This window comes from Odocoileus virginianus, chromosome 14 (genome assembly GCF_023699985.2).
Source record: "Odocoileus virginianus isolate 20LAN1187 ecotype Illinois chromosome 14, Ovbor_1.2, whole genome shotgun sequence".
In the NCBI taxonomy this organism is placed as follows: Eukaryota; Metazoa; Chordata; class Mammalia; order Artiodactyla; family Cervidae; genus Odocoileus; species Odocoileus virginianus.
The window spans coordinates 35,796,551-35,820,739 of record NC_069687.1 but is presented as its reverse complement, the minus strand read 5'-3'; the positions used below and the strand labels follow the sequence as shown (position 1 = coordinate 35,820,739).

Here is a 24,189-nt window from a genome sequence, read left to right as displayed (position 1 = left end):
CATCATGAGAAATGCTGGACTGGATGAAACACAAGCTGGAATCAAGATTGCTGGGAGAAATATCAATAACCTCAGATATGCAGATGACACCACCCTTATGGCAGAAAGCAAAGAAGAACTAAAGAGCCTCTTAATGAAAGTGAAAGAGGAGAGTGAAAAAGTTGACTTAAAACTCAACATTCAGAAAACTAAGATCATGGTTCTGGTCCCATCACTTCATGGCAAATAGATGAGGGAACAGTAGAAACAGTGGCTGACTTTATTTTTTGGGGCTCCAAAATCACTGCAGGTGGTGACTGCAGCCATGAAATTAAAAGATGCTTACTCCTTGGAAGGAAAGTGATGACCAACCTAGACAGCATATTAAAAAGCAGAGACATTACTTTGCCAACAAAGGTCCATCTTGTCAAAGCTATGGTTTTTCCAGTAGTCATGTAGGGTTATAAGAGTTGGACTATAAAGAAAGATGAGCACAGAAGAATTGATGCTTTTGAACTGTGGTGTTGAAGAAGACTCTTGAGAGTCCCTTGCACTGCAACGAGATCCAACCAGTCCATCCTAAAGGAGATCAGTCCTGGGTGTTCATTGAAAAGTCTGATGTTGAAGCTGAAACTCCAATATTTTGGCCACCTGATGAGAACAGCTTACTCATTTGAAAAGACGCTGATGCTGGGAAAGATTGAGGGCAGGAGGAAAAGGGAACAACAGAGGATGAGATGGTTGGATATTATCACCGACTCAATGGACATGAGTTTGGGTAGGCTTCAGGAGTTGGTGATGGACAGGGAGGCCTGGCATGCTGCAGTTTATGGGGTCGCAAAGAGTTGGACACAACTGAGCAACTAAACTGAACTGAACTTTTACTCTTTGACCAACAGCTTCTCCGAATGTGGCTTGTCTCACAAAAAGACTGGGAAAGAGAGAGAGCCTTCCAGATCACCTCGAAAGTGCTGACAAATGATGTCAAGGTGAGTAAGCCCCTGGAATGGGTGGATGTCATTGCTTGCTAACAGCAAGGACCTTGGAGGCCGCTGGAATCCAAAACTCCTGTGTGATGGATCTCCCGTCCAGGCAGAGTTTTCCCAGAGAACCACCTGAGATCTGCCCCAACCCACAGCACTGTGAGTACAAGCACGGGGTGGCTGAGGGGTTCTGGGGGGTGGGGGGTGGGGATTGGGGGGAGGAGAGTGAAGCGATTCAGTTGTCTTTGCTTGCCTGTCTGCTTGGAAAGTCCGAGATTCCATTTTATTCTAAGGATCTGCATGGAGAAAACAAGGACTTAATATCCAGTGTTGGGACTATCCTGGAACATCATCAAGCCACCCCATCACCTCGGGATCCTCCTTTATCCTGCAGGCACCAGAGAATTTTAAGATCGGCTCACTCCTCGGCCTCCTGGCTCCTCACTCCTGTGACACCCTGCCCTCCATCCGCCAGGCTGCTGCTAGTTCGGCTGTTGGTCTGTTCTGTATAAAAGGTGAGGGAAGGATGGGAACCTCACAGATGCAAAGATACCTGTTTTCATTTTTATCAGCTTTTCTCTTTGTATATCTCTGTCTCTCTCCTTCCTCTCTTTCTCTCTTTCTTTCTCCTCCCTTAGTTCAGTCATTTCTGAGTGATGTCACACAATTTCTCTCTCTCTCTTAGATCTTTTTTCTTCAGTGGCTCTGCTTTTTGGTTTTCTTTAAAAATAAAGATAATAGCACCAAAGCATCATAAAGATCCATTAAAACAGGTAAAATGTTTTGAGAGTGTCTGATTTAAATCACACACCAATTGGGCATATTAGCAAAGCTTTTTCTACCACACAGTTTTCTTTCAGAGGAAATCATACTATTATCCTGGTGCTAAGTGAATTTCAGAGTTCTCTAAGAGAGAGAACTTTGTGGAGGTTTTTGTAGCTTGCATAGCAGGACCTATGCCTGCTCTGCCAGGATGTGTAAATACCTATCAATGTCGGGAAATAGAAGGAATTTTAAAACCTCTGTATCAGGCTGAAACCAACACTCAGGGCTTCCTGATTAAATCAGGATCGGGATGGGGAATACATGTAAATCCATGGCTAATTCATGTCAATGTATGACAAAAACCACTACAATATTGTAAAGTAATTAGCCTCCAACTAATAAAAATAAATGGAAAAAAAATCCAGACTAAATCAGCACGTGTTTTGCCAAGGTGGAACCTGCCTTGCGTACAGTTCCCTCCAGACCAGGTGCAGCCTGGATCCCTCAGCCAGCTTGACAGCCACTCATGCCTACACTAGACTCTTCGTTTTTTTAGGTGTAGCATTAAGAGTCTAGATTGATGGGAGAAATATTAATAACCTCAGATATGCAGATGACACCACCCTTATGGCAGAGAGCGAAGAGGAACTAAGCCTCTTGATGAAGGTGAAAGAGGTGGTTTAGCCACTAAGTTGTGTCCGACTCTTTAGACCCCATGGACTATAGCCCGCCAGGCTCCTCTATCCAAGGAAGTCTCTAGGCAAGAATACTGGAGTGGGTAGCCTATCCCTTCTCCAGGGGATCATCTCAACCCAGGAATCAAACCCTGGCATCCTGCATTGCAGACAGATTCTTCACCAACGAGCTACAGAGGAAGCCCCTAGGGAAATATTTGAGCGCCTTTTTCTGTGTCAGGCACTGTTCTGATGCTGGAACACAAAGATATAACAATTCTAAATTTGCATGCTAAAAGTGTGTAAAAGACAGAAGGTGCAATTTGGTTAAGGGCAGGTGATAGAGTCAGTCAATAGGGGAAAACTATTCAGCAGAACCTGAATAGATCTGACAGTCCCTTGGGATTTGGGAAGATAATTTATGAAGGGTGTATGATTTTATCAAAGCCAGAAAACAAATGAATTAAGGGGTGCGAATTAAAGGACCATTCTAATAAGACGAGAAATGTACCACAAAAGGACCTCATAGGAAGAAAGGAATTCTGTTATTGTTCTGCCTGGTCTTCCTTTGTTGTTGTTCATGTCCGACTCTTTGTGACCCCATGGCCTACAGCATGCCAGGCTTCCCTGTCTTTCATCATCTTCTGGAGCTTGCTCAAACTCAATTGAGTTGGTGATATCATCCAACCATCTCGTCCTCTGTCATCCTCTTCTCCTCCTGCCTTCAATCTTTCCCAGCATCAGGGTCTTTTCCACTGAATCAGCTCTTTGCATCAGGTGGCCAAATTATCGGAGCTTCAGCTTCAGCATCAGTCCTTGCAGTGAATATTCAGGATTGATTTCCTTTAGGATTGACTGGTGTGATCTCTTTGCAGTCCAAGGGATTCTCAAGAGTCTTCAACACCACAGTTCAAAAGCATCAATTCTTCGACGATCAGTCTTCTTTATGGTCCAACTCTCATATCCATACATGACTACTGGAAAAGCCATAGTTTTCATTATATGGACCATTGTCGGCAAAGTAATGCCTATTTATTAATATGCTGTCTAGATTTGCCACAGCTTTTCTTCCAAGGAGCAAGTGTCTTTTAATATCATGGCTTCAGTCACCATCTGCAGTGATTTTGGAGTCCAAGAAAATAAAGTCTCTCACTGTTTCTATTGTTTCCCCATCTATTTGCCATGAACTAAGGGGACTAGATGCCATGATCTTAGTTTTCTAAATGTTGAGTTTTAAGCCAATTTTTTCACTCTCCTCTTTCACTTTCATCAAGAGGCTTTTTAGTTCATCTTCACTTTCTGCCATAACGGTGGTGTCATCTGCATATCTGAGGTTATTGATATTTCTCCCGGAAATCTTGATTTCAGCTTGTGCTTCATCCAGCCCAGTGTTTCTCATGATGTACTCTGCAAATAAGTTAAATAAGCAGGGTGACAATATACAGCCTTGACATACTCATTTTCCTATTTGGAACCAGTCTGTTGTTCCATGTCCAGTTCTAACTGTTGCTTCTTGACCTGCATACAGGTTTCTCAGGGGGCAGGTTGGGTGGTTTGGTATTCCCATCTCTTTAAGAAATTTCCACAGTTTGTGGTGATCCACGTAGTCAAAGGCTTTGGCATAGTCAATGAAGCACTAGATGTTTTTCTGGAATTCTCTTGCTTTTTCTATGATCCAACAGATGTTGGCATTTTGTCTTTGATTCCTCTGCTTTTTCTTAATCCAGCTTGAATATCTGGAGCTTCTCAATTCATGTGCTGTTGAAGCCTAGCTTGGAGAATTTTGAGCATTACTTTGCTAGTGTGTAAGATGAGTGCAATTGTGTGGTAGTTTGAACATTCTTTGGCATTGCTTTTCTTTGAGATTGGAATGAAAACTTACCTTTTCCAGTCCTGTGGCCACTGCTGAGTTTTCCAAATTTTCTGGCATATTGAATGCAGCACTTTCACAGCATCATCTTTTAGGATTTGAAATAGCTCAACTGGAATTCCATCACCTCCACTAACTTTGTTTGTGGTGATGCTTCCTAAGGCCCACTTGACTTAGCACTCCAAGATGTCTGGCTCTAGGTGAGTGATCACACCATCGTGGTTATCCAGGTCATGAAGATTTTTTTTTTGTATAGTTCTTCTGTGTATTCTTGCCAGTTCTTCTTAATATCTTCTGCTCCTATTAGGTCCATGCCATTTCTGTCCTTTATTGAGCCTCTATTTCTCTGCATTTTTCACTTAGGAAGAGTTTCTTATCTCTCCTTGCTATTCTTTGGAACTCTGAATTCAGATAGTTTTATCTTTCTTTTTCTCCTTTGCCTTTTGCTTCTCTTCTTTTCTCAACTATTTTAAGGCCTCCCACACAATCATTTAGCCTTTTTGCATTTCTTTTGCTTGGAGGTGATTTTGATCACTGTCTCCCATACAATGTTAGGAACCCCTGTCCATAGCTCTTTAGGCGCTCTATCAGATCTATATTTCTCCCTTTAGGTTCCTTTATTTTCCTGAAACATACAAAGTTCCAAGTTCTTAAATATTCTTTGTTAGCAGGAAATACCATACTTCATTATTCATGTTAACTCTTTTTCCTGGTTGATCAAATAAACATGGTAGAGAGAGAAAGAATATGATCATTAAATTAAATATACTCGATACAAGTAACTAGTGTTTTACTGAATTAAATGCCCACTTAATATTTGTAGATGTTGTTAAGCCCATTGTTAATGCAGATAATAGACCAGAAATTGAGAAATTTACCAGTTGCTTGGACAACTGAAAGCAGTGAAGCTGGACTTTGAGCCCAGGTCCTCCACTCATGAGGCTAAGCTACCGCCCAGAGAATGATTCAGGTGTGTTTCCACCAATTACTAACTCCAAACAACAAACAGAAAATCATTACCATTGAGGTCTGCATTGCAAGTCCATATCAACAATCACACAATTGCAATGATTACAATGGTTACCTTACCATTCCCTTCAACAGAAGCTCACTGCAGAATAGAACTCCACCAGAGCCAGCAGTAGAGCAGAGTAGCAAGAGCCTTGGCAGTGGTGTCAGACCAGGGTTCAAGTTCCAACCCTCTATTTTCACTCCCTGCATGACCTGGCCAAATGACTTTACATCTCTCTGTGTCAGTTTTCTCAACTGCAGATAACCTCAGATGATCTCTAGGAGTAATAAATGAGATGAGAGTATTTAGCATGCTTTCAGCATGCAGAAACTCCTCAATCAGTGTCTGCTCTTATGCTCATCAGAGAGGCTTTCATGTGTTTGTTAAAGGCATCCAGCAGCTGAATTAGTGTCACATCAAAATATAAACCATCTCTTCAACCCCTTTCAGCTCTTTGAACTCCCATGTCACCCTTTGTTGATTGTAGGTGTTCACCTGGAAGTAGAAAGACTACAGGATTTGCAGGAAGGGCTGCAATGTGATGATGTGCAGGTCCAGATCAAGATTTCCTCCAAAATAGCAAAGGTAATAGATGTGGAGAACTGATCAAGGGACATAAGGATGATTCTGGGTTGATTTTCAAATGAGTCAGCTGTATACGCTCCTCTACCAAGGAGGGCAAACAGTCTAGTCATTCTAGTGAAATAAAAGACTTTTGTCCATTCATTATATCTGGGTCCATGTATACAGGCAACACCTGCTAATCTCATTTCAAACTCTGCAAAACCTAGGGAACCATGCAGCCCTCTCGAGGTGAAGGAGGCAGTAGGGTAAAATGGGAGAAATGGGCATTGGAGTCAGTCAGATGTATTCTGTGTGCACCCCTTGAAGTGTGCGCGCTATGTGATCCACTTCCTCATCTTAAAAAAATGCATAACCTCCCTCTCAGAGCTGCTATGAGAATTGGTCAATCAATTCATTCATTTATTCAGTCACTTATTCATTCACCACATGTGCCCTGTGCATCTACCATGTGCCAGGCTATTTTCCAGGATCTTAGGATAGAAATGCCTGCCATCATTGAGTTTATGTCCTAGTGGATGGAGCAGTGAAATAAATCTGATGTCAGGTAGTGAAGAAGTGAGAAATACAAAGTCAAGGAAGGGAATAAAGAGTAAGGTGGGGGCAGATCCCCTGGGGATCACAACTCTGAAAAAGAGAACCACCAAGATATCTGGCAAGAACATTCCAGGCAAAGCAGGGAACAGTATGTGCAAAGGCCCTGAGGTGGAGAAAGAAGTGGGTCATGAGATCCAAGAGATAGCCCACAGCTGATTGAAATGCCTTCCAGGCCTTATTAAGAACCTTGGTTTCACTCTAATAAAAATCAAAAACCAGCAGAGGGATTTGAACAGAAGAGTCAAAACCACTACGTACAATGTGGCAGGTATGAAATGTACAACTTGTGTGAGACAGCATTATTCCTAATGCAGACACTATGGATTTATATGTATACTATGGTAATTACCCACTGAGGGCAGTAAACAACAAAATTGGCCATTAGGACAATAACAGAGAAAAGGGTATTTTCTTGAGAACAAAGCATTTTTCCTAATTTGCAAAACTCCATATGGGCTAGTGGTGGTTCTGTGAGGAAGAATATGATACAACTTTGTTTCTGAAGGGTCACCTGGCTGCCATGTTGAAACTAGACATAGGCTGGCAAGAGTGAAACTAGTGAGGTCAGTTTGGAGGAAACTTTAAGAATCCACATGCGAGCTCAGGTGGCTTGGACTAAGGAGGCGGCAGCAGGGACAAGAAAGTGAGGAGTATACAGGAGAGAAACTCGTGGGGGCACAGGGAGAGAAAACAGGTCCGGTGCCTAAGACAGTGTCTGATGCACGAGAAGTGTCCAAAACATGACTGCCCTTCCTTCCTTTATTCCTAAGCCAATATCGTCCCAATATGAGAAAGAAAAAAACACAACTGTGGAGCTTGGACCCAGGCAGACATTTGGTGCTCCGTAGAACAGACACACGAGTCTAGGCCTTGATCTTAGAGCCATGGTAACTCAGAATCCAGCTACTCATGAAAAGGAATCCATGTCCTCTCAAAGATTGTTCTACCACACATCACTGGGCCATTTAGTACAGAGGGAATTCAGTTGTGAATAGGAATGTTTTCATACCCACAAACTCATAACCATGACCTTCTTGTTTGCTTAAGACCCCAGATATTGCTTCTGGAATTTATTCAGACTGCTAACTTTTCACCTCCCCTGCCTGCCTTTTCATTCACACATACACAGAGACATATACAATCAAACATTCTGTATAATTATTGTCTAGAGACAAAAATTGCAAAGTCTTATTTTCTTGACCTTTTGTTGACTACTCAATATTGAAACACACAAAAGCAAAAGACAGGGTTCATCTTAATTCACCCTCCATTTGGATACTGTGAGGCACAGACTATTTAGCCAGGCACTTAGTACTTGGTGATAGATTTCCTGAATCCTCAAGCCTAGCTACTAGCTACTCTTTGGCAGACACAAGACATTTCTATGATAGATGAAATGTATATGAAAGTACTTGACAACATTTAAATTACCATTTATGCATTATTTTTCCTTTATGGGGCATATTGTAAATTCAGGTTTGGAGAGGAAATTGCCTTGGAAGACCTAGAATTTAATAAATATGAAATGATTTTTAAAAAGCAACTTCAAGGAAAGTTTTACTTAGACTGAAAGGCCGTGTCTATGTCCTATTTTAGTATTTTCTCTAGTTTCTGTGACCTCAATCATACGCTAACTCTTTGGAAAGTCCAGTGGTTCCTAATATCCTAAAACAAAGGACAGCATGTTTTGGGTGTCCAGATAGGAAATGAGGGGCTTGGTTACATGAGTCTTTCTGGGTCCAGATATGAAGTGAGGGGTTGGTGACATGAGTCTTTCCGGGTCCAGATATGAAGTGAGGGGTTAATGACATGAGTCTTTCTGGGTCCGTTCTCAGATTGTCAGTAAACTCATCCCCAGTGAAGAAGTGCTCATGTTCCTGGAGGAAACCCTGGATGGTCTGGAGAGCCTCAACCCCCCATGTACAAAGGCCTGTGGCGTCTGGATGATCACCGCCCTGAAGGAACAGGGAGCTACTTTGGAAGACCAGGTGAACTGACAGCCAGTCTGACAACTACTGAGCACGATTTTAGCACTTCTGAAATGCTAGTACAAGAAGCAGGCCATCACTGCTCAGCTGGTCCTCTGATGAGTCACAGGCAAGAGCATACACAGCCTCAGGAGGCCTCAGCAGAGACCCAAGTTGTGTATGAGCAACCAGGCTCAGGCGGAGGGCCCACCTCAGCCTGACTCAATTGCCTCTCTAGTCTGTGTTGATGAGCACTTTCCAAGCTGCCACTCTGGCCAGAGGAAGAATATCTGAACCAGAAGCATGTGGGGTGTGGAAAACTGGGTTGTAAGATCTGCAAGCATAAGACTGATCTTGTGAAACTTTGAGATGGCCACTGAGGGCCAGGCGGGTTTTCTAACTCACTGCCACCCTGTGAGCTGCTCTTTAACACCCTTTAGGTATTTTCTGATAAAGAAGGTGATCCTCGAAGAATTGACTAAAAGAAAAGTCCTCAATCCTTCCTCCCAACTAGAGAATTAAGCAGAAAGAATTGGATTTAAATTCAGGAAGTCTGGTTAAGAGCTTCAAATGGATATGCTGTCTTCTCTCTCCTAAAGTCAGAATCAAAATATTAGCAATTCAGAGATCAATGATGAGGAAAAGAATTTTTAACGCAGAAAGGCTTCCTTCCCAAAGGTAACAGGAGGAAGAAGTCATGGTCCCCAGAGCCCGGAGTTAATCATCCTAAATTAAAGAATTCTCCAAAGCCTGACTTTTACAAATGACCTCTGTTCTAATTACTGTCCAGTCATTTGTTTGTTTGTTTGTTTTAAAAAATATTTATTGAGTCTATACTCTGTGGCAGGCCCTAGGCCAGTCTTGGGGGAATGAAAAGTTAATAAATTTAGAATATCCATGTGTTTGTGTGTTAAACATAAAAGGGGAAGTTGTTCACATGCTAGGTAAAGGCTAGGGACCTAAATGTTTTCCAAGAATCACTAGTATGGGACTATGTGATAATCAGGCTTGCAGGATATTTATGATTAAGGAATTACAATTCCATGAAAAAATGTTATATTTAACCTAAAAATGTCTATCCAAAGTAAACAAGAGAAATATCTACTGGATGCAAAGTCGCTTTAGCATAGAGACATGTCCTAATCCATGCCAAAAATCCAAATGCATGATATCATTCCCTACTGCACACAGACTAACACCCGAATTCAGAAAGGTGGCCCTCAATGCCCTTTTGGATTCAGCTTTGTCTTTTCTATCAAGTTATCCTCCTCTTTTTTCTCACCTTCATTCTTTCTGTGCTCCAAACTGAAGCAGTCTCCTATTCCATAAAGCTTTTCTACATCTGCTTCTACCAGGCTTCCATGTAGTTTTTATATAGATTATACCTTTTAAAGCCATTAGGTTCACAGTAAAACTGAGCAGAAGTTAGAGTTTCAGTACACCTCCTACCTCAGCACTTCCAACATCCCACACCTCAGGTTACGTTTGCTACAATTGATGAACCTACATTGACCCATCCTATAATCACCCAAAGCCCACAATTCACACTAGGGATTTCAGTTTTGGTGTTGACAGATGTATAATGACATGTATCCAATAGCGGAGGATAGATTAGCTTCACTGCTCTCTGAACCCTCGGTGTTCTATTTGCATTTTTACCTGTCTTGTTCCTTCTGATGAGGATTCCTTTCCTCGCCATCTCCACCTTGCCTTTTGGAATTGGTATATATCCTTTGAGACCCAGACCAGACGTGGCTCCACAGTGACCTCAGTTACTTCTGGATTCCCCTATCAGTCCCGTGAATCTCTTGTACACCATTTGCCATACACAGTTTTGTGCACAAGCCTTTGGATGTAAAGCTGAAGTCCTTTATGAGATGACTCAATCCTTTTGAGAAAGGACTACATCTTATGCAACCCTGGTAAATCCCCCACAGTGGCTAACTCAGCGCACCTGGCACAATGCTGCCTTTTACTAAATGTTTGCTAGACTGATTTAAGGATAAATGCCTAATTTATCAGTAATTGTCCTGAGCAAGAGACAGGTCATGTGTAGAATCAATCACTACCTTAACATTATTTCTAATTCATCAATCACCACCCACAACTTGCTGACTGTACATGACCTAAGCCAACCACGTCAAGGGAAAATGGTGATTCACTGATTGAATTGGCTTTTTCTTTTTAGCTGTTGGAGATCTTGGGCATAATTTACCATCACATGCCGGTCCTCAGACAAAAGGAGGACAGTTTTCAGTTTATGCTGGAAGCCGTCTCTCAGATCGCCAGCTTTCACATGGACGCAGTGGTTGCCAACCTTTTACAGAAGCCTCTGCCCTTTGACAGGTAGAGTCAAACTAAGCCTTTTCCCAGGGAAGACCCCTCTGTAAGGCACTGGAGAAGAATTTTTGGTTTGAGAGAAAGATAGCAAACAAAAGTTGAAAACATCTCACCTGACTAATTTCAGAAACAGTGCTTAAATCACAGGTAATGGTTTTCCAAGTATTTTTCAAATATATGTCCTCATTGGATGATGAAAATTTTAGGTATGTGTATATGTATGTGTGTGTGTGTGTGTGTGTGTGTGTGTATTTAAAATAGGAGTAAGTGAGTTTTAGAAAGTAATTATTTCTCCCCTTTCTGATTGCTGAGAATGCATCTACATGAGAGGTTTCTGTCTTGATGGATATTAACAAACCACAGCAACCCAAGACTCGAATGCTAGGTTATTAAATAAAGCATCTTTATTATCCTCAGGCATGTTGGCATGTCCACTCGTCCCCGCAATTGTGATTAGTCATAATCACAATGTGATTTTAGAGTGGATCCAATGGAAAAGCGCATCTCCCAAGGAGTTGAGCCTCATCAGCTTCCTGCCTTCCTTCCCTAGGGACACAAAGACACTGTGGAAATCTCTGGCTGAGAACTCAGCTTCCAGTGGCAAACTCTTGCGAGCCTTAGTCGACAAACTGGAGAACGAGCTAGAAGATGACCTAGCTGGGATAGAGGCGATATCTGTGAGTTGGACAACCCGACACATCTGAGCTGTCCCCACCTGGCGCTGGGCGGTGCAGCATGAATCACACTTCTTCCCCTCTTATACTCTGGTTTTAAATCGACTCCAGTTTGTACTGGACAATCACGGCAGTGGTATGGCAATGACTTTGTCTGTGGCTGATCATGTTTAGAAGCCAATTTCTCATCAGCCCAAGGAAAATCTGTGCCTCTGTTTTCAAATTATCCTTCAAGACATCTAATTGTTGTCAAAAGACCCTAAGCCTACCTGATGGTGCTGACTAGACTTTGGAGTCACCCCACACGGGAGCCTTGAGAGAAAAACACAGCCTGAGTTGAGAAGTTTCCAGAAAAATAAACCCTCCGTTTTCTCCCTTTTCTGTGTGTTTTTACCACAAGTGTGGTCCACCTGGGAAGCAATCCTGTGGAGGGACAACAGCCTGGAAGGTCAGCCCCGCCTGACACGAGACCCTTCCTCCCCGCAGGTGGCCTGTGCCATGTATGAAGTGGTGTCGACGGGCACCCCTGTCGGGAGTCTGTACCCGGAGCTGTTCGCGCTTCTCCTGAAGCTGGTCAGCTGCACACTCGGTCAGAAGATGCCCACCTCCGCCCTCAGCCGCCGGCGGCGGGTGATGCCGCAGGGCGAGCAGCAGCAGATAGCTGACCCCTGCAGGTAAACGGCCAGGCAGGAGGGCCTTCTGGAGACATCCTGACCTGAGACTCCAGAAAAGGGCCTGGCATGGCCTCAACTATCCATGAAGAAAAAAGGTCCCGCCATCTCTGAGTCTCATAGCTCTTCCCGAAGCTGGTACCCAGGCGCTGTTGTCCAGAACAGTCTTAAAAGCTGCAAATCCTTTTCTCTAGAGTGCCCCATCCACTTCCTTTGTCTTCTTGCCTTGAAACCTTTCAAGGAAAGTTGGAATTCTGTAATATTCAAGGCAGGTGGCACTAGTGGTAAAGAATCTGTCTCCCAACGAAGGAGACTGCCAATGCAAGAGATGCAGGTTCAATCCCTAGTTTGGGAAGAGCCCCTGGAGAAGGAAATGGGACCCACTCCAGTATTCTTGCTCGGAAAATTCTATGAATTGAGGGTCCTGGGGGACCCCAGTCCCTGGGATTACAAAGAGTCCAGCACGACTGAGTATACACATATACACCATACAAGGAAAAAATAAATATCATATTTCCTCAAATCTAAGACTTCATCAATTGAAGGAAGCAATATTATTTCATGAACCATTGAAAAAGGTAAAAAAGGGTCCCAATTAAGTCATAAATTAGTGCTTTCTTAAACTATTAAATTCGTATTTTATATTGTTCCATAGAGCTCTTGAGAATTATTAGGTATAGATTTTTATCCTGTAACACATTGCTCTGCTTCCCTGTTCTCTTGCCTAATTTTATTCCAAAGTCAAACCAACCTATTAAAGGGCATTTTAAAGAGCAGTTAGACCCAGTGAGCATGCATGTTGGGAGGGTGGGCAGGGGTTGGGTCTGCTTGCTTGCCCGTGCAGGCTCATGCACTCAGTCACTCCCATCTGACTCTTTGTGAACCCACAAACTGTGTAGCCCACCAGGTTCCTCTGTCCATGGAATTCTCCAGGCAAGAATACTACAGTAGGTTGCCATTCCCTTCTCTAGGGGATCTTCACGACTCAGGGACTGAACATGGGTCTCCTGCATCGCAGGCAGATTCTTTATCATCTGAGCCACAAAGCAAGCAGTTAGGCTCAGCACATGTACATACATGCATATAACTTTAGTAAAATACCTATAGCTCTAAGCATGCATGTGTGCATGCTAAATCATATCAGTCATGTCCCTCTCTTTGCAACCCTATGTAGCCTGCCAGGCTCCTCTGTCCATGGGATCCTCCAGGCAAGGATACGGGAGTGGGTGGCCAGGTCCTCCTCCAGGGACAGCTCAAACAGCCATACCTAAATCTGTTTGTGTACACGAATTGTATACACAATCAATAGAGACTGCATCACAACTACTGTTTGGCCAACAATTGCAATGCACTATCCATTGAGAGATGCAACCTGGTTTCCAAGGTGCTGTGTTTAAACCACTCAAATACAGTATTTCACACTTTCTATCCTCAGGGCTTGATTTTCTCAGGAGCGGTTAAGATTTTGTGGGATTATTGACTGACTTCCGGACATGTCAATATCCCCTGTGGCCCCAACACCAAAGTGTGAGATCAAGGCTGCCTGTGTTTTCCTTGCACAGCCTCCATTCATTCAGGAGTAAGGGACCATTGTGGGGAACATTTTTTTTTTAAACAAACAAAATGTGTTATATGTATTCTGTAGAATATAGTGGTTATAAGTAACCATATTCATAGACATCAATATAGAGCACCAAGGTATAATATGTGAAAATACAGAATACAGACAACTTGATGATATTTATTATGGATTATGGACTTGGGGGCTTAACAATTCCCTGCCCGGTGTGGATTTATTTTATGATGCCAACTGTCTCTTTCAGGCTCTCAACTACAGCTCTGAAGTGTGTGCAGGCCCAGGCCATGAGAGAAGGGCTGACCAAAGAATCTGATGAGGGAGACAACGTGTGGAGCCTCCTCAGCAGCCCCAATACCCACCACATAGGAGTCTGTGCACTGGCCAGGTAATGTTCAGATACTCCAAAACTAGATACCAAAGAAAAAACTGAAAACAAAGTGAAAATGCAGTGCAGGCAACTTCACTGAAAGCCATTGCGCCACCAAGGACTTAGAGTCAAGGAGAAAAAAAAGAAAAACAGAGGAAAAATCAAAGGGGATTGGGAAGACATGGTAGGATCAGCTCCAAACCCAGCAATTCCTCAAAAAACTTTGATACAAATGAACAGTTTTAGGCAAACTACACTTTAGAGTTTGAGTAAACTCCGGGAGTTGGTGATGGAGAGGGAGGCCTGGCATGCTGCAGTCCATGGGGTCGCAAAGAGTTGGACACGACTGAGCGACTGAACTGAACACTTCAGTCAGGTACTTAGATAGGGTGTTACAAAATTTAAGGCTTGATGCTCTTTCTTTGTTAACATCCCTTTTTAAAATAATTTATTTTCCTGATAGAGAAATAGACTAAAGTGTCTTCCATTGTTTAGAAAGAAAAAAGTCTCCGCTACAATGGGAGCCTTGGTTTTCTAGGAGCATGGCCGTGTGGCAACATGGAATCATACTGAACATCACAGAACAACTCCTCCCATCCCTGACCTCCTCCTCGGAGAACTACCGGATAACGGGCACCACTTTCTTCTCTGAGGCAAGCCATCCCAGCAGGCTCGTTGGGTCCCACGGGGTATCTCTCTCAGGAGTTCAATGGGAACCAGAGCTGCAGAAGAGGGAGCTTCACTGGGAGCTGTGGGAGTGAAGAGGCCCAGTGACTGCCAGGGGTACAGTACCTGAGCAGAGGGAGAAGGGAAAAAGAACCCAGGCTTGTCCTCTTCCTGCCCTCTGGTCTGTAGACATCAACCTCCAAAGCAGAGAAGGATAGAGTAGTAACCTGGAAAAGACAAAACAAAATATAACCAACAAATATATCAATACTACAGTCCTTCCACGCTCTAGGGTAAAGGCTGGCCCAGCCAGTCCAGAGAAATAACATCATCAGTTACTCCTGTTTTCCATGCTCCGTTTTCCCATTTAGATTAGAATTATCTTTTTAACTGGGCTTCCCTGGTAGCTCAGCTGGTAAAGAATCTGCCTGCAAGGCAGGAGACTCCAGTTCGATTTGTGGGTTAGGAAGATCCCCTGGAGGAGGGCATGGCAACCCACTCTAGTATTCTTGCCTGGAGAATTTCCATGAACAGAGGAGCCTGGCAGGTTTTATTCCATGAGGTCGCAAAGAGTCGGACACAACTGAGCGACTAAGCACGTGCATGTGTATTAACTAGGTGTTTTGGTTCTCATCAGCTCATAACCTTGACCTGTGGGTTGCTCACCGATAGAGCTTAGTTCCTGCCAGTTTTGAATATTCACCCAAGGCGTCTTCTTCTGCTCCACAAGCAGCTGGGTCCCTACCCTTTCATCATAGCTGTGATGCCTTCAGAACTCTCCTGAAGGGAGGCCCTTCCCTCAAATAAAGGGGAGAAGTATGTCATTTTCAGCTCATGAAGGAGCCAATCCTTTGGAAGCATGGGAATCTACGCGATGTGCTTGTTCTGATGGATCAGAGCGCCTGGGACTCCAACCCCATCCTGAGGCAAATGGCCATCCGGGGTCTCGGGAATACAGCTTCTGGAGCCCCTCACAAGGTAAAGGGGGTTGGGGAGGGACAAAAAGTAGTTCATCTAAGTAGAGTTAGGGGCTTCCCAGGTGGCTAAATGGTAAAAAAAAAAAAAAAAAAAATCCATCTGCCAATGCAAGAGACACAGGAGACACTTTCCATCCCTGGGTTGGGAAGATCCCCTGGAGAAGGAAATGGCAACCCACCCCACTATTCTTGCCTGGAAAATCCCATGGAGAGGAGCCTGATGGGCTACAGTCCATGCAGTTGCAAGGAATTGGACCCAACTGAGCATGCATGCACACAAGTAGAGTTTTAAAATAATTATTTAGTAACCCATACCCCATGGTTACACATGGGTAACCATGTATGCTAATTTCAGAATTTAAGTGAAAATCCAAATAAGTTACTGAACTAGTGGCTCTTGGGTTGAAGGATCTGTGACCTTAATAGAATGTCAGTCCCCTTGTCTGGGGTCTCCTACCCTATTCCAGATACACATAGAACAGTTTTCAAGATTAAGAGACCTTTTTTTGAAATAGGTGAAGAAGCACAAGCAGATAATGCTAGAATCTGTCATCAGAGGCCTCTATCACTTGGCCCGCACTGAGGTCGTCTGTGAAAGCTTGAAGGCTCTAAAAAAGATCCTGGAGCTGCTCACAGACAGAGATGTGAGCTTCTACTTCAAAGAAATAGTGCTGCAAACAAGAACCTTCTTTGAAGATGTAAGTGAACCTGTTCAGGAATCTTCCCTCCCCAGAAGAAGTGAGTGAACAGAAAGAGGTTCAGGCAGTGCTTGCAGCAGACCAGCCATACTCACTAATATTCCCTTTCATAGTCTTCCTCTCTTGTCCATCTTGCTTCCTGGGCTCACCTCCCACATAAATCCCTTACACTTAAATCCTTACCCCATGTTTTCTGTTGGGGAAAACAGATGATGACAGTACTCATTACAGGGCTAGACGTTGATGCCTCCAACACTATCTTTTTCATGTGCAAGATTTCAAAGATTCAAAATGCTTGCGTAGTTCATTTCATCCAGGAGTCATTAAACTTCCCCATGGCTCATGGGCCAAATTTGACCCAGAACATCTTTTTGCAAGTGTAGTGTTATTGGAACGCAGCCATGCTCATTGGTTACATATTATCCATGGCAGCCTTCACACTTCATATGCAGAACTGATTAGTTGTTACAGAAACCATGTGACTCGCAAAGTCTCAATTATTCAGCGTTTGGTCTTTTATGGAAAAATTTTGTCAACCCCTGATGTGGTTTACAGACCTCATTTCAGAAAAGATCAGTCAATGATCCTAGGCAAAGGAAGGTCATTTTTCTTTATACCTCCTGGGAAACTAGCTTTTAATATTTCTTCTTGGTTTTTTCACTGTCATTAATGTAGAAATCTATTTCACTTCTAACATAAACCTATTTTTTATCATCTATACCTGTCTGCTCCTGTTGTGTGATGGGAGGAGATGGAAACTGTTGGCTGCCTCTAGTGCATCCTTCTTAAACGTTCAGGCTTTATTAAATTACCTATTCACCTGATAGTCTCCAGAATGAAAAGTCTTTATTTCCTTCATGATTCACCATAAACCTAATTTTTCAGCTCCCTAATATTTTACAAGCCAGTGACTGTGTTGTATCTCTAAATGAGACCTGAGAAGTACTGAATAGAATCTGAAGAAAAATCACCTCTCAAGGCCATTTTTTTCCTATTTATTCACTCCAGTTTTTTTTTTTAATCTTACCCTTTCTTCCTGACTCTTTAGCAATTTACTAACCACCTCGACCTCCAGATTCCAGTTTGTAATACATGCCCTCAGTCCATATTCCACCAGTTTTGTGTGTTTCAGTTCCTCTTGTATTCCTCTAAACCTGACCTTTGAAAGCAGCTTTCTGCTGGCATTAGTGTTACTTTCTCCAATATATTAGTGTTACTTTTCATTCTCATTTTGTACTCAAAAGTAGTTTATGGGCTTTCACTCAATTCAGTATCTTCTGTAAAATAACAAAGATGTTCTCTTCTTCACTACACAGATAATTGAAACTATCTTTAACAACAAAGAGCTGAAGTCAGCTCCAGAGAGCCCCCCACCTGTTAGGTTTTCTGGACTGTTGTTGATTCAATGCTAGTAACACTCTTGGATCTGAGCCTTCAATAATCACAAGTCTTTCTACAAGTTTTATGGTCAAAAGAATGTTTCTCACTCTTACTGCAAAAGAAAAAACTAGTCTTTCTGGTTGTTAAAACTTTTTCATTTCTAGTATGTTATCAACCTCATCAAATTTGCATAAAATTTGACAAAAATTGAGTCTTAATAATGACATGTTCTTTACAGTCCTGTAATGCTCTTTTGGGGTGGTACTAGTGGTAAAGAATATGCCTGCCAATGTAGTAGATTTAAGAGATGCAGGTTTGATCCCTGGGCTGGGAAAATCCCCTGGAAGAGGGCATGGCAACCCACCCCAGTATTGTTGACTGGAGAATCCCATAGACAGAAAAGCCCGGTGGGCTACTGTCCATAAGATGGTAAAGAGTTGGACACAACTAAAGCAACTATGTGCATGCAATGCTTTCTTTCTGCAAATAAATTATGATACTTTGCCCCTATATTTTTCAATAGATAAAACATGCAATTCTGTAATCTCCAAATTCTTTTTTTCACTATAGAAGTACTTTCTTGAAAATCCAAAAATATGGTGACACTTTGAAAAAATGGTAGAACAGAAAATACAGCTGCTGTCCCATACTCCAGGCCCTGCTCACTGCTATTTCCCATGCCAGCACCCAAGCACTCATGTCACTCTGTATTACAAGGACATTAAACTTTAATACTTCTTTGAGCACCCAAGACACTTCTGCCCTTCTCTTTTCTGCTTTCTCATTGTCCCAATTGGTTAATTCCTCCTTGACCTATCTTTAGGTCTTTGATTTTAGAAAATTCAAATGGGTTCTTTTTTTTTTTAAAGTAAATAACTCTAGCTTTTGGATACTTTGTCATTGGGTTGCTTCTCTTTCTAAAAGGAGATCTTTTAAAAATATACCTTAACCTTACTTCTAGTACATTTAAAGAACATGTCTACTTCCATCTCCATTCTACAAGGTCATATCTCATGTATTTAACTTTTCTAGCCTTTTCCCAACAAGCCATCTTTATTTTTTTATGGTAGATCTTTATTAGCGTCCTTTTTCATAACATTGCTGTTTATACGCCCACTTCTCACACACGTTTTATTTTGCTATCAAAGTTAACTCTTCTGTCTTCTCCCCCTCATGTCCATGGGAATGCTTTTTTATTGGTCCTTGTTTGTTGCTAATCTAAATAACATTCTGTTATCCAGAATGACCTTTCCCCTTATCCCTCTGCCTTCCTATAGGTATTTTAAACTAGTTTTCTAGATACTCAACTCCCTCAAGAAAAAGAAAGATAAAAGAAAACCTCCAGAAAATTCATCAGAGTTTGTTAGAACTCTAAACCATATCAACAAAGTGTCTGAGATAACAGAAGGCCATCTTTCTCCACCACCCATTGAGGTCACATAAATCTTTTGCCTTTTAAAAAGCATCGCCAACCCTCCTGGACAGTAAGCAAGGGAGCTCCATAACTCCCTTGGAGTGGGGCTAAGCACTTTTTTGTTTATCCTCTCTCTCTCTCTCTCTCTCTCTCTCTCTCTCTCTCTGAGACCCAAAACCCAAATTTCTGAGCTTCCTGTAATCCCTTTGGAAAGTGTATGGGATCTTGGAGAAGTATCCTAGACCTTGAGCAGTTTAGATCAGAGGCCCCATTACTCCAGGCTAATGATGCATTCAGACTAATATGTATAAAATACAGAATAAACAAGAACCCTCCCTGGCCTTCTGCCACCAGCACCCCGTTTATTATTCCTGTGGTCACATTTCCTCACTAGTTCCTCAAAGTCAAAAACCAAGTCTCCATCTCTAAACTCATGTCATGTGGGTGGAGAGATACTGGGAAAGGAAGGGCATTCTTGGAACACACAGGAGCTGTGACAAGAGAGCGCAGGCACTGGGGCTCCTTTCCTGCATGGGAAGGGGCAGAGTGGGCTGGGGGGGATTCCAGCTGGGAATGGCCATGTGGGGGACTCACCCATGACATGCATCTGTCACCACAGGAGCAGGATGATGTGAGGCTGACTGCCATCCTCTTATTTGAGAATCTGGCATCCCTAACAGGAAGAAGGTGGAAGATTTTTTTTGCTGAAGAAATAAAAAAGAGCATGATTTCATTCCTTCTCCACCTCTGGGACCCCAATCCCAAGATTGGAACTGTAAGTGGCCCCTGCACAGACAGCTGCGCCTCCTCCTCTGCCCATTGCCAAGAGGTGCCAGGAAGCCTGGTCTGGCTGGACCAGAAGCCATATCTGAAGACACCATTCTCAAATGAACCTGAAAACCAGTTATCCCATCCTGGGTTCTTTTTTGGCCATCACTTCCTGAGTTTGCACTTCCATCTTTGAAACTGGGAAGGTGGTAGCACTGTCTAGCCCTCGCATCACTCTTTACTGCTCTTTTCCCAACACACCAATCAGCCTGCCTTCCCTTCTGGAAGGGGAACTAGCATTATGCACTATGACACAGAAAACTCTGTTTTCCAGGCTTGCCGTGATGTCCTGATCATCTGCATTCCTTTTCTGGGCCTCCAGGAACTCTATGGGGTATTAGACCATCTCTTGGATGGTCAGGATCTTCCAAGGGCCAGGGATTTTTACAGGCAGTTCTGCATGAAGCTGGTGAGTGTGCGATAGGTGCTGCTTCCAAAAATTCAGGCCAAGAGTCCAGGCAAATCCCAGAAGGCAAAGCACATAGCAAAGAATCCCAGCTAGAGCCAGAACCATCTGGGAAGAACAGTGATACCGGAAATCCTGCCACATCACTCTCTACTCTATCCCCAAGTTCCAGCTGGAATCTGCTTTTGATTCCTGAAACATCTGTTGATTAGTCCTATAAGCTCCAGTGCCACCCTGATTAAATTTAGAATGAAATAGCCATAAGACACCTTCCAACAGAACAATTAACGGCTGTATGCATGCTCACTGGTCTTTTGATGTCTGTTCTTAGGGCCTATAGGATGCTGAATTTCTTAGAGTTACTTCTCAGTTGCCCTCTTTTTTTTTTTTTTCTCAAATTTATTTAAGTATAATTGATTTACAGGGCTGTGTTAATTTCTGCTCAACAGCCAAGTAACTCAGTTATACATATATATTCTTTTCATGTTCTTTTTCGTTCTGGCTTATCACAGGATATTGAATATAGTTCCCTGTGCTATACTATAGGACCTTGCTGTTTATCCATTCTATATATACTAATTTGCATATGCTAATCCCAAACTCCCAGTCCTTCCCTGCTCACCCGCCCCTCCCACTTTCAGTTGCCCTCTTTGTAACACATATCTCTTCCAGTCAAAGAGAAACCAAGAAATCCTATGGATCCTCCACACACACTCATTCACCTTCTTCAGCAGCAGCTGGGAGACCATCAGGAGTGCAGCCATCAAACTCACAGGTGAGGCCACATCCACTCTCTCCACTCACAGGTCTGCTCCTTGCCATCCTGTTTTGCTTTGCCTGGAAGCTACCCCAGCATGAATGCTGGTATGATTGTGTGCTCTTGCTTCAGTCATATCTGACTCTTTGCAACCCCATGGACTGTAGCCTGCCAGGCTCCTCTGTCCATAGGCTTCTCCAGGCAAGATTACTGGAGTGGGTTGCCATGCCCTCCTCCAGGGGATCTTCCCAACCCAGGGATCAAACTCATGTCTCTTATGTCTCCTGCATTGGCAGGTGGGTTCTTTACCACAAGTGCCACCTGGGAAGACCAGTATGATTGGTATGACCAAAAAAAGCCAGAAAATTCATTTTATGTGTTACAACATCTTCCCTCAAAAGAACCTGTTCTCTTTGCAGACTTACAGTAACAGCTTCTGAGTTTCCAACACTCATTTTCTTTCTATCAGACCATTCTCCCTGTTCGGGTCCTTCATGCTTCTTCTGGTCCCAAGTCACTGTCCCCTCTTTTCCCCAGGTCTCTGATCCAAGCATGCAGCCCCTGCCAAATTGTTTTCCTTTGTACCACCCATTAACATAAACCATAGTCAACCTTCTAAGCTCAGTTCAAGCTGAGAGCTTCAGCAGCAGCGTGATAACCAGTGAAAAGGGTATGGGTGTGTGGGGGCCAGCAGACCTTGGCTCTGTTAGGTGATTCTGGACAATTCACTGAACTTCACTGTGTTGCCTCTTTGTTTGATCTATAAAATAAAAGAAGAAAGTAAATGGATCTCTGAGGATCAAGTCTTATCATGAAACCCATTCCATCTAATCAGGCCCACAATGAATAGGCCCACTGGGTTGGCCACCTTTAAGAAAGAAAGTGAAGTCGCTCAGTCGTGTCTGACTCTTTGTGACTCCATGGACTGTAGCCTGCTGGACGCCTCCGTCCATGGGATTTTCCAGGCAAGAATACTGGAGTGGGTTGCCATCTCCTTCTCCAGAGGATCTTCCCGACCCAGGGATTGAACCTGTGTTTCTCACACTGCAGGCAGACTCTTTACTGTCTGAACCACCAGGGAAGCCGGATCCTAAGGATCCCTTATTGGATCCTATAGAGGATCCCCTTTTTGTTGTTGTTCAGCCACTAAAATGTGTCCAATTCTTTGTGAGCCCATGAACTGCAGCATGCCAGGCTTCCCTGTCCTTCACTATCTCCCAGAGTTTGCTCAAACTCATGTGCACTGAGTTGGTGATACCATCCAACCATCTCATCCTCTGTCACCCACTTCTCCTCCTGCCCTCAGTCTTTCCCAGCGTCAGGGTCTTTTCCAATGAGTCAGCTCTTCACATCAGGTGGCCCAAGTATTGGAGCTTCAGCTTCAGCAGCAGCCCTTCCAATGAATATTCCAGGTTGTTTTCCTTTAGGATTGACTGGTTTTGTCTCCTTGCCATCCAAAAGACTCTCAAGAGTCTTCTCCAGCTCCACATTTCAATAGCATCAATTCTTCAGTGCTCAGCATTCCTTATGGTCCAGTCTCACATTCATACATGACTACGGGAAAAACCATAGCCCCCTAACTACATTCTAAATTTTTGGAAGACAGGGGACATATATGTTTGAAACCCTGACAACTCACGCCGCGCCCTGCCCCCCGCCCCCCCGGAGGACATAGTGTGTTTTCCCAGCAACATGGTGAGCGAGCAACCACTTCCAGTCACAGGACTCAAGACTCCATACACATCACTCTCACATCATCCTGGAGGTGCATGGGGAGCCTAGCTTGTTCATTCACTATTCAGACCACTTAACTTCTGACCAGGTGCAGAGTCTGTCCTGACTTTTCGTGGCCAATTCCTCTATAGCAAAATCAGTAACTTTTCTTCTTCTTGATTTTAGATGCCATTGTTCTCAATTTGACCTACCAATATGTGGAGCTAATAGACAGAGAACAACTGACTACACGTGAGTACCAACCCTAGTTTCTGTCCAGATCTCTGTTATATTATTTTTTTTTTTTTTTCTTTTTTTTCCCATTTATTTTTTATTAGTTGGAGGCTAATTACTTTACAATATTATAGTGGGTTTTGTCATACATTGACATGAATCAGCCATGGATTTACATGTATTCCCCATCCCGATCCCCCCTCCCACCTCTCTCTCTACCCAATCCCTCTGGGTCTTCCCAGTGCACCAGGCCCGAGCACTTGTCTCATGCATCCAACCTGGGCTGGTGATCTGTTTCACCCTAGATAATATACATGTTTTGATGTTCTTCTCTCGAAACATCCCACCCTTGCCTTCTCCCACAGAGTCCAAAAGTCTGTTCTGTACATCTGTGTCTCTTTTTCTGTTTTGCATATAGGGTTATCGTTACCATCTTTCTAAATTCCATATATATGCGTTAGTATACTGTATTGGTCTTTATCTTTCTGGCTTACTTCACTCTGTATAATGGGCTCCAGTTTCATCCATCTCATTAGAACTGATTCAAATGAATTCTTTTTAATGGCTGAGTAAAATTCCATGGTGTATATGTACCACAGCTTCCTTATCCATTCATCTGCTGAAGGGCATCTAGGTTTCTTCCATGTCCTGGCTATGATAAACAGTGCTGCGATGAACATTGGGGTACACGTGTCTCTTTCAGATCTGGTTTCCTCAGTGTGTATGCCCAGGAGTGGGACTGCTGGGTCATATGGCAGTTCTACTTCCAGTTTTTTAAGAAATCTCCACATTGTTCTCCATAGCACAGAGCCCTGTTATATTCTTAAAGAAAGAGAAACTAACACCACTCCAAGTTCCACATCAGCTGTAAAATCATAGTGTACCCCATCATCAGTGGTCTCTGATGCTCGCCAGATACTGGACTTTCTCCAGAGTGTAAGGTGACCCTCAGCTCCATCCCATTGCAGACACCATTCCCAACAGACTTCAATTTTTCGATAGTTTATAAACCTACTGGTCCCAAGGTCAGCATCTTCTCTTCCCTTATTTCGGTGT

General features: G+C 43.2%; 1 protein-coding gene across 3 annotated transcripts in view; it reads left to right on the top strand.

The window, feature by feature from the left end:
• The window catches only part of MROH2B (maestro heat like repeat family member 2B), a 72,278-nt gene that overhangs the window by 47,777 nt on the left and 312 nt on the right, over positions 1–24,189 (top strand). For 2 of the 3 annotated variants that reach the window (XM_070476628.1, XM_070476629.1), the window contains 15 exons: positions 879–968; positions 1,357–1,477; positions 5,771–5,868; positions 8,298–8,450; positions 10,618–10,775; positions 11,320–11,446; positions 11,930–12,117; positions 13,938–14,078; positions 14,599–14,713; positions 15,558–15,704; positions 16,219–16,401; positions 19,815–19,970; positions 20,298–20,432; positions 21,102–21,204; positions 23,086–23,151. In XM_070476628.1, coding sequence (XP_070332729.1) covers positions 879–968; positions 1,357–1,477; positions 5,771–5,868; positions 8,298–8,450; positions 10,618–10,775; positions 11,320–11,446; positions 11,930–12,117; positions 13,938–14,078; positions 14,599–14,713; positions 15,558–15,704; positions 16,219–16,401; positions 19,815–19,970; positions 20,298–20,432; positions 21,102–21,204; positions 23,086–23,151 — 1,981 coding nt within the window. Of the gene's footprint in view, positions 1–878; positions 969–1,356; positions 1,478–5,770; positions 5,869–8,297; positions 8,451–10,617; positions 10,776–11,319; positions 11,447–11,929; positions 12,118–13,937; positions 14,079–14,598; positions 14,714–15,557; positions 15,705–16,218; positions 16,402–19,814; positions 19,971–20,297; positions 20,433–21,101; positions 21,205–23,085; positions 23,152–24,189 lie in introns of those variants that run through there. The other variant, XR_011491203.1, reaches the window with a different exon arrangement.